Source organism: Melanostigma gelatinosum, assembly GCF_949748355.1.
Source record: "Melanostigma gelatinosum genome assembly, chromosome: 17".
In the NCBI taxonomy this organism is placed as follows: domain Eukaryota; kingdom Metazoa; phylum Chordata; class Actinopteri; order Perciformes; family Zoarcidae; genus Melanostigma; species Melanostigma gelatinosum.
Window position 1 is genome coordinate 18714697 of NC_136650.1, and position 14518 is coordinate 18729214.

Consider the following 14518-nt stretch of genomic DNA (forward strand, 5'->3'; position numbering starts at 1 on the left):
ATATGTTGTGCATGTTGCAGATCACATTGCAGACGACGAAGGGAACTCGGTCAGCGTACGTTTTAACCGCTTTATCATTTGAATACATAGAAGACTGATTCATAAAACATGTGAAGTGCATCATGGAGTGACGCCTTCTTGTAACGTGACCACGCACCCAGCCTGTGATAGGCTGTCCAAGGCTCGTTGATTCTGATTGGTTCCTCAAGGGCTTCCAACTGTTGGTGCATGCGCAGTAGATCCAGCGCTGAAATTCAAATTTGAACACTTGTTTCGTAGCAGAGAGTAGAAGAGAGAAGAAGACAAGCTGAGAGCCGCCCAGCTCTTCCTCACCGTTTGTGTACAGCACTTTAACAGCGTTGCTTAAATAGTGATCGATAGGGATAAACTGTCCGAAATGGATCCATTTACTGAGGTAAGTTAACTAACGGCAGATATGATGTAGCGTTAGCTATTAGCTAACGTAAGGTTGACGTTACTTGCTAATGATAGCACAATATTTCCTATGTCCTAATTATGGCAGGAGACTTAACTTGTTTACTTCCATAATAATGTGTCGTGTGTTTACATTACCATGCAGAATTGTATTGTATGATAATATGTACAATGGAAGAAAAACAAATCACGTGTTGTCTTTGTTTTGTCAGTTGTCTGCAACCACAAATCTAAAATAAAAATAACAACTAACAGTTAGCTTTGTAAGTCACCATAATCTTCTAACAGCTAGCTGTAACTATTATGAAACTTAAGTTTTCTAACTTTACGGTTACATGTTTGACCATTTCGCAATAATTACGTTGTCTAATTTAGCCAGGCTTCTGCCTGACCAGTTCACTTTTGTACTTCTTCATTTCACTCCAGCAATGACTGTTATTCAAATCAAACAGCTTTGCCTCCATTTAAGGCAATGGTATGTGTCAGCACTGGAAAGTGTCCAACACTCTCTTTGCCTTCATGCACTCATGCTGTTGTTACAAGCTTAGGCTAGAATTTGTCTTCCTCTTTCTAACTGCATTTCTTGTTACTCCAGTATCTGAGCCAGTAGAGTTTGAAATTTCAAATCCAGGAACTACACTCAGGAGTGTCTCATTCCTGAGGAATGCTGTTTAATGTGACTTCAAGTTTTCCACACTGTGAAGGCGGTGCAGCCTCAGGAATGTGTTTGGGTTTGCACAGTTAACAGACAGTAAATCAGATTGTGAGACCAAGTGAAGGGCATGTCACGTTAAGGAAAGAAGAAAAAGGGATCAAGAGGGCAAGCAAACGGAAGCCTTTTTATCTCTGGTGAAGGATTGTTTTGTGTGTCTGTGTTGCCTGTTAGTAGCTCACATAGAGACCGACAATGTGCTCTGCCCTTTTTCCAAACATTTACAGATCCAGCAGATATTTGGGACAGAGAATCAGCATATTTTGACCAATACACAGACTAACTGCAAGTCTCACAAGTGTGATTATAAAAGAGGTCTGAATCTCAAATTCTATGGCACAACATAGTTAAAGATCAGTTTTCATAGCACCGTCAGACTCACTTCGTTTTTCATGATTCTTTGGAAAATAGTGGAAACAAGCTTTCCAATTGAAAATGTTGTCATCTTCAGGTTTCTGGTCATAAAAACTATAATATAGATTCTGATGTCATTCTGTCCTTCCTCAGAAAGTGTAAAGCAGCCTTTGTAACAATGTTTTTTTTAATGTCAAACAAGAAACTGTTGGAGCGGACTCGGGCTCGCAGAGAGAATCTGCAGAAGAAATTGGCAGAGAGACCAAATGCAGCCAACAGACAGATGGTCAAACGGCCCAGAGAGCCGCTGGCTGACACCAATAGTGTGATCAGTGAGCCAGCCACTGATAAAGGTACGAACACATGTGTTGGATTGCTGTCTGCCGAGCCTTGTCCTGTCAGTTTGACCAGTGAGCTGCAGCTCTCCTCTTTGCTTATGTTTCCCTGTCACTTCCTCCCAGTTCCACAGGTGTCCTCCAGGCCTTCTCCCTCCAAGCGCAGGTGCTCAGAGGAAAATGCCTCTCCTGCAGCCGGTGAGGAAAACCAGGAGCCAGTGACGACACGAGCTGTTGCTCCTGTGCTCGCGGATCCTCCCACAGACAAGAAACCCCCGGTGGGGCCTGCCAGCGTTCGTCATTCATCCTCCCTGGAGAAGACTGCGACCCGGCCTGCTGTCCAGCCTCATCAAGGGCAGTGGAAAACTCCAGAGCCAGAGAAAATGACCCCAGCTCCGAATCCTCCGAGCAGCAGAGAAGTAGAGATGGCGTCTGCCAGTTCAGCCTGGCAGGGGAACAAGGAGCACCTGGTGGAAGTCGCAGCTCCACCTGCTGCTGGCATGAGGTCTCGTCTGCAGAGGCTAGCACAGCAGAGAAAGTATTGGGATGGTGATGGTACGGATATTTGGTTTGCTGGTTGAGATTCTCTTTCTTCATTTGTTTTGGTTTTCATGAAAGAAATGTAAAATATTTAAAGACACCATCTATAATCAAGGGGTAAACAAAAGAGAAGCATCACACCACAATAACAAAACACACAACTGGATTGTTTTTTGACTGTAGTTTGTCAATTGTAGTCGTAAAGAGTTGTGTGCGGTCCATTCTTTCATACGTCTCTCTGTCATGTAGTTTGTCCCTGCCCATATCAAACATTTTGCCCCCTTTTCAGACTCCTCTGAAGCAGTTCCAGACTGCACCTCCCTGTCCCCGTTGAAGAAACCAGCTGAGGTCCCACCAGCTGCCGTCCCCACCGTGTCCTCGGGAACTCCCGTTGGGAGGAGAGGCCGACTCGCCAACCTCGCCGCCACCATTGGAACCTGGGAAGACGACCTGAGCCATGCTAACATTCCCACTGAGACTGCAAAACAGAAGCCCGGTACAGCTGTTCATAAGTTAGCAGTCAGAGCTGCTGTGGCTGCCGGCACTAAACCAAGTGCTGCAGGCCATGTGGTGGCCAGTTCAACAGGAAGCATCAAGTCTACACCCAGCTCTCAGGTAGATTTACCTGAACGTGTCTTTTTCTTCAGCATAAGCAGTTATGTCTGGCTGTCATAAAGTACGAGGTGTCACTGAAGCAACATGCCTCTGTCAACGCAGCAGCTTTCATGTTTGTTTTGTTCTCAATGCCTAGTTAGACCACCAGGACGCCCCCAACTTGTGTTGTTTTTGAATAAAACGATTGCATGTCTTCTTAACAGGTTCTTAATTGTCCAGCGAAGCCGAGCCGAGTGATTCTCCCAAGCCCCCAGAAGGCTGACATTCCTGCAGCCAGGCCGGCACTTAAGTCAGGAATCAGTCCTCAGAAGATGTTCAGTCAGGGGGAGACCTTCCCTTCTACTCCCCAGAAGAGTTCCCTCCAGGGAAAAGCCTTCCCCCCCAGTCCCCAGAAGGCCGGTCCCTCCTCCTCAACATCAGTGCCTCAAAGCCCCCTGAAGAATCAGGCCTTCTCTAGGGGTCTCACCTCCAGCCCCCAGAAGGCAGAATTCCGCGGCAAGCCCACCACTGCTGGCCCTCAGGAAATAGCCACTGCTGGGACACCTGGTGAGTCATGTTGCAATCCAATTTTGACTTATTTAATACAATTGTGTATATAGAGGGATAATTCAGTGGCAGTAAAAGTAAGATGTGCTGTTTCAGAGTTACTGAATTACTTGAAAAACAATATAGGTCGTACAATATAATGTTAAGTATCGAGACCATTTTTTCCTTCCTGATACTGATTATGATACGTGTGTATCGTATGTTACATATGATATAAATATATATAAATTTCAACAAAGGAGAAAATCCACACACAAATTGAAGTATGTCCTTGGTGTTGTTTTGGCCACGTCTTCCATTTTCTATTTACACCCAACCTCGTATTTTTCTGATATGCACAAGCCGGCAATATATTACTCGCTAGATTTGTTTAGTTTCGTATTTTCTTCTTTCCTCCACGTGTACGAAGAAATGTGATCTGTTTCTTCCCTTCATTCCCAACAGGTGTGAAGTCTTTCCTGGAGCGCTTTGGAGAGAGGTGCCAGGAGCGCAGCAGCAACCAGAGCGCCCCAGCTGGGGGTGCTGCCCAGTGCAAGACTCCCACTGTAACTCCGTCATCAGTCACACCAAACACCAGGCTGGTGCAGGAGAGGCTCAGAGCCGCCCGAGCTGCAAACACAACCACTGCTGATCTCACCCAAAGACAGAAGCAGGTCAATGAATGTTACAGATGCTAAGCTGTATCCTCTTATTGTTGCAGTCATTCTGTTTGATATAACGATATTAACATTTTATTTTTTATTAAACTAATTTCAGGAGCGAGAGTCTGAGCTGGCTCAGATTCGGAATCGCTTTCAGAAGGGGAACAACAATATGTGGAAAAACAACGAGCAAGCAGCAACAGCCAATAAAAACACAGACATCAAGGTTGGCCAATCAGCATCTGACACACAAATGCTTTCATAGAAAATGCAAGATTATATTTAATTAAAAAATGTCCTTTTTAGGAACAGCTTGACAAGCCCGTGGAGGCTGAAGTTCCCCGATGTGAGCCGCGGGATGAACCCTCAGCACCTTCTACTGAGAGTATAGAAACACCCACGAAGTGCCCTCCTCCAGGTATTCAACATTTCATATTTATGTTTGGACATTTCTATTTGTTTGTGTCCAGATGTTTCAGTTACTAGCATTGGCAGTTGTTCTTTCATCCGTTAGGGCTCTCATTAAAGCTGCGAGCTGTGCCTCATGTAACAAGTTAGGATTCACCATCATTATGTGTGTTCCCGAGTTTTTATTGAGCAAAGAGCTGTGTATTACCAAAGCTCTTGAACTCTGTGTTCAGTCTTAAAGTTGTTCATTACATCTTTAAATGATTGCTTTCATTGTCACAGGAAATTTAAGACTTTACTAGTTTTGGTCGAGGTGTTCAGTGTAATGTTTTCTAACTAAGATTGTGTGAAATATCAGGTCCTGTGTTGATGCTCTCGCCTCCCACCTCAACATCCAGTCCTCTGAGGGTGGTCGACCATACTGTAGCGAAAACAAGTGATGAAACCACAGAAGAAGAAGACGAGGAGGAGGTGGTCAGGGAGATAGAGATGAATGTGGACCAGTCCATCAACTCTGCTGTTATCAACGAGCTGTTTGATAGAGCCCTGGACCAGAGTGATGATGAGGAGGAGGAAGATGCTTTGAATATCTCCTCCATGTCCCTCCTCACTCCACTGGCAGAGGTGGTGAAGAGTCCAGAGAGACGAATGATGGTAGGCCCGAACGTGGCGTCTCCCTCTGCCACTTGCATCTACTTCCTGTTAGAGTTACCGTCAGGCAAACATGACGAGCAACCTCTTAACAAAAACATTTTCTTCATGTTGTCTGCAGACGTCAACTCCAGCCAGCTCGTTCCTCGTGAAGAGCAACACTCCAGGCAATGTTTCCAAACCCAGCAAGTTCCAGAGAACCAACATAGTACGGACCGCCTCCTCAGAGGCCTTGGACGAGGACCACAAACTGCCGTATAGGTAAGTGCGCCCGTTTTATGTCACTTGGATTGATTGAAGTCGGCTGTCGTCGTCGTTTGCAGGAAATCTCATCCGCTTGTGTTCTGTGTGTGCTAGCATCGATGCATACAGGTCCATCCGGGTGAAAGAGACCGAGAGACCTACCGTGAAACAGGTGATCGTGAGAAAAGAGGACGTTTCTCACAGAGCGGAGGAACCAAGAGGATCCAGTCTCTCCAGTATCAAACAGAAGATGAAGGTTTGGAATAAATACTTTGAACTTTGATTCGTGTTGTTCCCTGCAGCACGCTTACAGTATGAGTGTTCCGTTTTCATGTGAACTCTGTGGACCTGATTTGAAGTACATGTTCTAGTTCACCATACGGAAGGCAAACATGTCGAACACTCTATTGTGTTTCTTTAGATTCTAACAAATGAGGTGAACCTGCAGCAGACAGTCATTCATCAGGCCAGTCAGGCACTGAATTGCTGCACGGATGAAGAGCATGGCAGAGGATCCCAGGTGGAGGCTGAGGCAGAGAGGCTGCTGCTGGTGGCAAGTGAGTTGATCCAGACAACAAACACATTTGGGGTCTTATACTTAACCGTTGTGCCTCACTAAGGACATATTTTGGGGGAACTTTGCATTTAGTGTACAGAAAACAATGGCTCTTTGTATGGAAAATAACATTTGTAATTTTATGGCAGTTTTTTGGACTTCAGAGCAACTTTATTTTAAAGTAAGGCACAAGGTGTCACTAAAATCTTTTATTTTGAATGTGAAAAAAGAATTCAACATGTGAGCATATCTGAGACCATGCAAGTGTACAAAAATAATGAAAGATGCCACTCAAAGTGTTCTATGCAATGCAAAATACATTCATGCTGCCACTTCTAGGCTGTGTGTAAACCTAACATCTGTCTTTTATTAATGATAAAACCACAATACAACATAACCACTACAGCCCATCAGCCCCTATCTTTAGGATTCAGTCGTATCAACGCTTGACTTTCTGTCCTTTTGACTGTCTTAGCGGAGAGGAGGGAGGCGTTGAAGGCCGAGCTGGACCGTCTGAAAGGAGACCCAAAGGGCCATAAGGCCTCTGCAGCCCCAGAACCTTCTAGCATGTCTGCCTCCAGGGGCTCCATCACCCTGCATGAGTTGCGCCTGCCTCTCAAGGCAGACTTTGTTTGCTCCATCGCCAACAAGCCAGGTAGGCTCAAAATGCTTAGAACCCCAGTTCAGTAGTTTAAAGCAACACTCCACTGTCTCTCCAGACATCAGGGCCCTGTTTTAGAAAGCAGGTTTAACAAACAGATTTCAGTAATCCTGCTTTCTGCAACAGGGCCCAGTTGTCACTAATGCTCAATATTGTAAATGTTGGCTTTGAATTGATGCTAATGATATTCATGTTCAGAATCAAAGTAGCCTTTTACTTGATTCCTGGTCAAACCTTCCAGAGTTGTGTTTTGGAGTCTATTTATATATTTGGTCTTAGTCACTGGCTGAGTATTTGTCATACTGATGGTTGTCCATATTTTTCTATCTTGATTATTTCAGAGTCGGCCAAACATTCGTTCTTCTTGATGATTCGTGCGGGAGCAGAGAACACTGTGGCCACACCTTTAGCCAGCACCCACCAGGGCCTGAGCGGGGACACCCTGGCTTTCCCCACCAAGTTCACCATGTAAGCCCTGCACTCCTGCTCATATGAAGGAACACGCATCATTTTATAACGACTGAGGATGATGTGATTGTGATTCAGATGCAGTCAAAAAAAAACCTTTGTTCTCTCGCTTACCGAACACCAGTGGTGTATAAAGTACTCAAAAGCCATACTTGAGTAAAAGTAAAGATACCTTACTGGAAAACTACTCAAGTAAAAGTAAAAAGTCACCTCTTAGAATACTACTTGAGTAAAAGTCTTAAAGTATCTGATATTTATTGTACTTAAGTACAAAAGTACTTAAGTATCAAAAGTAATTTTCTGATATTAAATGTACATCATAACCTGAACATTAAATGAACATCATAACCTGTTCATTGAAAGTAAAAGTACAAGTAAATGCTGTTAATAAAAAAGCAAAGGGTCAGAATTGTGAGAATTATGAAGTTTATTCTTTTAAGTGCTGTGGCACCATGACCAAGGACATGGAGCTGTGTTGAACATAATTGGGTTGGCTGTGATCCATCCAGGAGCAACAATGTTCAACATAATATATTGTACATAAGTATACTTTTGCATCTACTATGAACTTATCATCATAATTCTCCGTAAAGCAATATGACACTATGAAGGAGTTGTAACAGTGCGTTTATAAGTCTGCTCATTAGACTAGAGGATGTAGAGGGCAAATGCATAATATTATGTTCAGCAAAACATATCCACTTGATGCATCAGGTCAGTGGTTTGAGAAAGGACGCCTGCCTTGTAAACTCCTATGGGCCTGATTTGAATACAAAGGTTTTGCTCAAGCTGAATCTGCAATTGGGCGACTGCTACCATCATAACTCCATCTGATCATCCACAACATGACTCAAATATCAAAACATGATCAATACTAAAGCAGCACCGAAAGTAACAACTCAGTCATTACTTGAAACTGAAACATGTCCTGTTCATCTTCAAAAGAAGTTGGTTTTCAAAATTGCGAGAATTCAACCTCGCTCTTCTTGGGTGAAGACTAGTCCTGCGATGCTAAATATCCTTTCACAGGCCGCTGAGGCAGGTAGAGGTGTGTTCAGCGTCACAGACAGCTTGCACACAGCTGTGAAGGATTTCCCTAATGCTGCGCTCTCGCGGCTCCTGTCAATCCGTGTATACAGCTACAGCTAACGTTAGCCAACTAGTGCTGCACAACTGTCAACACTTCCTCAGCTCACTAACTCGCTAGCGATCCACGGGTGTTGGTCTTCGTCACCACCGTCGTTTGTTGCGGGAGTAGCAGGTGCTTCCATTTCTGCTTCCATCATGAAATCAGTCATCGTAGAGTGGAATGCTACTCAGGTAGTCGCCCGCTAGCTTATAGCATGTAGCATCCTGGGCATCACTGGGAATCAAACACCGCGGCTTTGAGAGCACTTGTTTGCAATTGTGCATTAACGTGATTAACCAATGATTTAACTTGCTGCTAGGACCACTGATTCACCAAACCTGCTTGCTTGCAGTCTGTGTTCCACCACAGTCCCCGACGCTGCTCTCATGATTCATTTTGTTTCTGAAGATAGATTTGATTTTGTAGCGAGTAACGAAGGTTTCAGGGGAAATGTATCGGAGTAAAAGTATCAGTTTTCTTTGCAAAATGTAGTAAAGTAAAAGTAAACAGAAATATAAGTAGTAAAGTAAAGTACAGATACCCAAAAAAACTACTTAAGTACAGTAACGAAGTATTTCTACTTCGTTACTATACACCACTGCCGAACACGCACGATGAGGAGGCACTGACGAGTTATATTCATCAAAGAAAGATCATTAAAGAACTAAAAAGACGAACTGATTTAATCCGATGAATCTCTTTATTCAAATTGAGGATTTTGTTCGAGCGTTTTTTTATTTTTCCGTAAGGTGATTTTGTCATAAAATGTGACGACAGACATTCAAAGCTTCATTCCTAAACCTCAACAGAAGCTAACATGAAAAACACGACATTCGGTACAGCTCTAGATTCCGACACATTAAATGTAACCACTTCCTGTTGAACAGATCTCATACTGGTGTACTCGTGTTGATCTTAATTGTCCCTCTTCTTCCTCACCTTCAGATCTGACGTCTCCAGTGACTTTGAAATTGCTGTTGAGGTCTATTGCTTGGTGAGTGTCCTGCATCAGGGTTTACAGAGAGCAGAATAATGAGGCTCTGACCACATATCCACTGTATTTACTGGGCTTCAGTTGCTTTCACGATTTATTATTGCGCTGCAATCTAGAGGTACTGACATCTGATCCATTATGATCTTGTGTGTTAACTCGTGACGTCTTCAGGTGCAGAAGCGTGACGCCTGCGGTGACAAGAAGAAGAAACCCAGCAAGTCAAAGGTAAATCCCCAATTTGCTTATTTTTTTTACCAAATGGAAAATACGTGATCAGTCAAGTGTGTGTGTGTCCAGATAATATGGAGAGAGGTTCATGAGGCCCATTATGTGTGTGTGTGTCGGTATGAACAGTCTGTATTAAATCCCTTACATGTTGGTGGGTGTGCACTGTGTGGGCGGAGTCTGAAGAAAGTCACTGTTTCCCTGCACAGCTTCAGGTGGTGGAGAGAAATGTTAACGGATATCTCCCTCCAGACAAATTACTGTCGCTCCCAAAAAAACACTTTTTAATGATTTGCTTTACTTCTATCTGTCCAGGCGATCACTCCAAAGAGATTCCTCGCCATCACTGTAAGTATTTCAGATGTATTGTCTATAATCATATATCAGAATGTACCGGTAACTTCTCATCTGCCCGGCGTTTGTATTTTAATGTGCTGGTTTCATTTCTTGTCTTGCAGAAAAGTGTCCACACACCAGGTAGGGTCAAAGAATATTAAATCTAAAACTATTTGTTCTGTTGACTGAAATGTATTCGACGCCTTTTTGCATCTCACGCATCTCCCTTTTTAATGATGTCATTCTTTCTGTGTGTAGTTGTGGCCAGTCCAGGAGGCCCCAATGCTGTTCGCACCAGTAACTTCGTCCTGGTCGGATCACACAAGCTCACCCTGGCCTCTATCGGGACAAACAAATTTCCTTTGGAGAAGGTATAGAAACTATTAATGTCACCGTTTTCTTTCTTTTTTTAAATAATGTCCTTGTGTCCCTTCTTCCACATTCTCCCTTTTAGAGCACTTACGTTTCCTTCTATTGTCTGCACTGCGTCTGCGACGGGCCTTGGTGTGAAGGCACAGTGTCCGTGCTGTATGTGTGATGCTCACTTGGATCGTCTCACAGAGACTCGCAGTGACCGTGTTTGTTCTCCCTCTGCACCCCGTTCACCTCCCTCAATATCTTTCTTTTAGATCGTATATGAAGGGAGTGAAAGAGAACTACTCCGTGACATGTTTCATACCAAGGTTACTACTTGCCCTGTTTGTTGTTCTGTTTGTGGGGAAGGACGGTGAACACACGATAACAAGGAATCCGTTTAACTGCATTGTGACACTAACATTTGTTTTTATTGCCTTTCGTCACCGTCTTGATTTTTAACCATCTTTGAGACATCGTAACCTTTATTTATTTGAACCCTGTCTTGTGACGTTGAACATTATGAATGGTGACCATGGTCTCTGAGCTTTTAATGAAGCCTCTCTACCCTTGCTTCAAGGTGCCATTCTTGTGCCCTCTGGAGGGCCACGTCTACCTCAAGATGCAGTGTGAAGTTGGCTCCAAAGTGGAGGAGAAGGGCTTCCTGGTGAGCGCAGGCCCATCAAATCGTCACCACAGATTAACGAAAGCCGAGGCTGGTATCGATCTGCTATGTCACAATACAAATCCGTTGTTATTTGAATTGCCCTCTCCTCTAGACGATGTTTGAAGATGTGAGTGGATTTGGAGCGTGGCACAGGAGGTGGTGTGTCCTGTCTGGATACTGCATCTCCTACTGGACCTACCCAGACGATGAGAAGCGCAAGGTAGCTGAGCTCTGTTTTTTTTTTTTTTGTGTATAGATATTAGTTACCATTGAAAGAAATATGTATTTCAACCCTGGCATATTTGCCATAAATGTGGCATCTTTCAGGGCCAGCTGTGTGAGCCTCCCACAGCTTTACAAATAAACATGTTTTATTGAGTGAAAAGTTATGGCTGTCTGCAACTTGCACACTGGTGTGTTTTCACGAGGCTGTGGATCGCTGTCCATTGAGCGTGTGTTTACGCTAGAGAAGTGGCAAATGAAAAGATACATACCGAGCCATTAGACCCAAACACTGGTATCAGGGAACTCTTAAGACATCACATGTTAGTCATCTTTTACAATTGTTACTTTTTCTCAGATGCCATAGTAATGTTGGATCATTTTGGGTCAAATGAAATGTGCAGGTGTTAGTGTTTCTCGCTGGTTAACATCTCACCAGAGCGGAGGGTTTGGTCCAGCCTTGATATTCTCTTCCTGTTGATTTAAGAAAGTAAAACAGTCTCCACGAGGTCAATGTAGCTTCTTAAAAGCCTGTAGCCGTCTCCTGGTGACATGAGGTCAAATCTGAATTAATATATATGATATAAATGTTGCGTTTGTCTTAAACACCTCGTTTGTTTTCTTTCTTTCGTTCTTCTGTCAGAATCCCATCGGCCGCGTCAGCCTGGCTAACTGCACCAGCAATAAGGTGGAACCAGCCAACCGGGAGTTCTGTGCCAGACCCCACACATTTGAGCTCATCACAGTCAGACCACGAAGAGAGGATGACAAAGAAACACTCGTCAGCCAGTGCCAGAACACCATGTGTGTCACCAAGTAAGTTGCTACCATTGTCATCAGGGCTGCACCACATTGGAGAAAAAAAATTACATTCTCCCTAAATATTAAAAAAATTACATTCTCCCTAAATATTAAAAAAATTACATTCTCCCTAAATACTAAAAAAAATTACATTCTCCCTAAATATAAAAAAAATTACATTCTCCCTAAATATTAAAAAAATTACATTCTCCCTAAATATCAAAAGAATTACATTCTCCCTAAATACTAAAAAAAATTACATTCTCCCTAAATATCAAAAAAATTACATTCCCCCTAAATGTTAAAAAAATTACATTCCCCCTAAATGCTAAAAAAAAAATTACATTCTCTCTAAATATTGTAGGCTTCATTTTAAAGTTGACTGCATCAGTCTGTTTCAAAGTTAAGAAGCGAGATAAACGATGTTTAGCTCACATCCGTTACAACATCCTCATCAAAGAACTATTTAATTTATTAAATCACGCCTATCAAACTAATCAAAGTCTGACGTATGGGGAAAAGTGTCTATAAATAACAGTTTTGTTCTTCTGTGCAGAAACTGGCTGAGTGCAGACACTAAGGACGAGAGGAATCTGTGGATGAAGAAGCTGAACCAGATTGTGGTGGATCTGCGTATGTGGCAACCGGACGCCTGTTACAAGCCGCTGTAATCACCGCGCTCTGTCACAGCCAGCCCTGCTATCGCTCGGGCCTTTCATTATCAGTGACGCATGCAATCACAAAGTGCAATACAGTATGCCAATTGTTAAATATCATCAGTGATCAGACACATAAGTTAAAGATCAGAGGAGGAGGTAAATAAAGCCATCGAGACATTTCAGTACAGTATTTTGTGTTGGAGTCGGGGTTTGGCACTATTTTTTTTTCACTACATTTCCACACTGGTTTGATATTCTAGTGTTTGGGTGTTTGTGAGTTGCCACATTTTTTTATATTAATGCCAATATTCAGTGTCCTCGACACACAATGCATGGCTTTAAATGATTTGGTTTTAAGGCTGAAATCAATGTATATAAATGATGTTATAATTACAGATGAATACTGAGGCGCCACAGTTTTATCACATTTTATCCTGCATGGCAGAACAGAACAATACTGAGACTTTTGGTAAGTTTTTACTTTATATATTAGCTTTCATAACTTGCGGCAGGATTCACACGTTTTTCCATTGCCATGCAGTCGTACCCCAGCTTTCAATCTAGTTGTGATGTTAAGTGTGTGTCTTTGTTTCGGTGTGGAGTTTTGGATAACCACGGGTAAGGTCTGTTACATAGTCTACGCTAGAACCTCACCAACCTATTTTATATTTGTTTTACGGTATTGGCCCGCTTATTTATGAGCCTGCCTTTACGCTGCATCTGTTTTTAAAACGGCTCATCGACGCAGGAGGTCTTCAGTTTGAGCATCAGAATGGTCTACGTTCTTAATGGCTGCAAACACAGCGCTTTGAAAACAATCCGGCGGGCTCATGCACCCTGCACAGTCTGTCAAAGTACGGATATATTTATTTTAAAAGGAGACGGACTCGTTTATTTTTAGTTGCGCATTAAGAGATTTTATCAGAAGTATGTGGCGTTGCAGCAGATGATGCGATCACAAAACATTTTAGACTACACAGTTTCCCCTCACACAGTCTGCGTTGCTTATGTAACAGACCTCACAGTGACTGCAGGTGTTAGTAAATGTAATTTCAGTAGAAGTGAAAGTGCATTTTCATCATGTTGCTAAATAATACAACGTACACAGATGTATTCTTTCTGCATACCCTCTACATACCTTTTCATCATGACGAATATGAGGGAGCAGGAGATGTATAAGGGCTCTCAGCGGGTACTTCAGCACAGTTCTTCACTTTGTGGTTCTATGAGACTTCAATAAATGCCTGCTTTGACCAAAATGGACCAGGTTACGAATGCTCAAGTTCCTTTTGTCATTTTATTGAAATGTAACATTAAATTGAGTCTAAAATATGTTTTATGATCTGAGGTATTTTAATGCGTCTTTCATGTACTAGAAAATGAAAAAAATAATTATACTTTTTAGTTTTTTAAGTCAGAATATAGTGTGTCGTAATACAGCATTTCATATAAATTCAAGGTATAGTATGTCATGAAAAGTAAAAAAAAAAAAAGTCTTGGTATACTATGTCACTAACAATTCATGGTATGTCATAAAAATAGTCAGTGTGTGTGTGTGTGTGTGTGTGTGTATGTGAAAACGTCATAGAAAAGTGTCAACAGTATTTTTTTTAAAAGTCAACATATAGTATGTCACTAAGAATTCATGGTATAGTATTTCATAAAAAGTCAAAGTATAGTAAAGTGGTATGTCATGAAATAAGAGAAAAAGTCATAGTATATTATGTAATAATATATATTATTGTATATCATGAAACAAATATATATATTATGTCTAAATAAACAACTAATAGTATATGTCATAAAAACTAGTATAGTATTCCATGAAAAGTCACACAAATAATTGTATAGTATTACATAAGTCACAGTATGTCATGAAAATTCATAAACAGCATTATTAAGTATCATAAAAACAAGTCCATTAAATGTATAGAAGTTATCCCTGAGTTTGCCTGAAAAGCTTGAA

The 14518-nt window shown here is 42.2% G+C and overlaps 1 protein-coding gene across 2 annotated transcripts; it reads left to right on the top strand.

The window, feature by feature from the left end:
- The first annotated feature begins 278 nt into the window (after nucleotides 1-278).
- anln (anillin, actin binding protein) lies at nucleotides 279-13870 on the top strand. Of its 2 annotated transcripts, none has more exons than XM_079288655.1 (23): nucleotides 279-415; nucleotides 1704-1854; nucleotides 1963-2391; nucleotides 2666-2991; nucleotides 3195-3537; nucleotides 3982-4190; nucleotides 4294-4404; nucleotides 4485-4596; nucleotides 4945-5240; nucleotides 5359-5498; nucleotides 5595-5736; nucleotides 5902-6037; nucleotides 6512-6691; nucleotides 7039-7165; nucleotides 9240-9288; nucleotides 9460-9513; nucleotides 9829-9861; nucleotides 9972-9990; nucleotides 10108-10220; nucleotides 10784-10870; nucleotides 10983-11090; nucleotides 11736-11908; nucleotides 12450-13870. In XM_079288655.1, the coding sequence occupies exons 1-23, from the start codon at nucleotides 398-400 to the stop codon at nucleotides 12562-12564; spliced, it is 3471 nt and encodes a 1156-aa protein (XP_079144781.1). In that variant the 5' UTR covers nucleotides 279-397; the 3' UTR covers nucleotides 12565-13870. The 2 variants fall into 2 exon arrangements, with proteins under 2 accessions (XP_079144781.1, XP_079144782.1); XM_079288656.1 differs by having other exon boundaries at nucleotides 4491-4596.
- Nucleotides 13871-14518: the final 648 nt, after the last annotated feature.

Coding starts and splice junctions, on each gene's coding strand:
- anln (XM_079288655.1), top strand. Junction 1,855..1,962: donor TGAGCCAGCCACTGATAAAG/GTACGAACACAT, acceptor ACTTCCTCCCAG/TTCCACAGGTGTCCTCCAGG. Junction 6,038..6,511: donor GAGGCTGCTGCTGGTGGCAA/GTGAGTTGATCC, acceptor TGACTGTCTTAG/CGGAGAGGAGGGAGGCGTTG.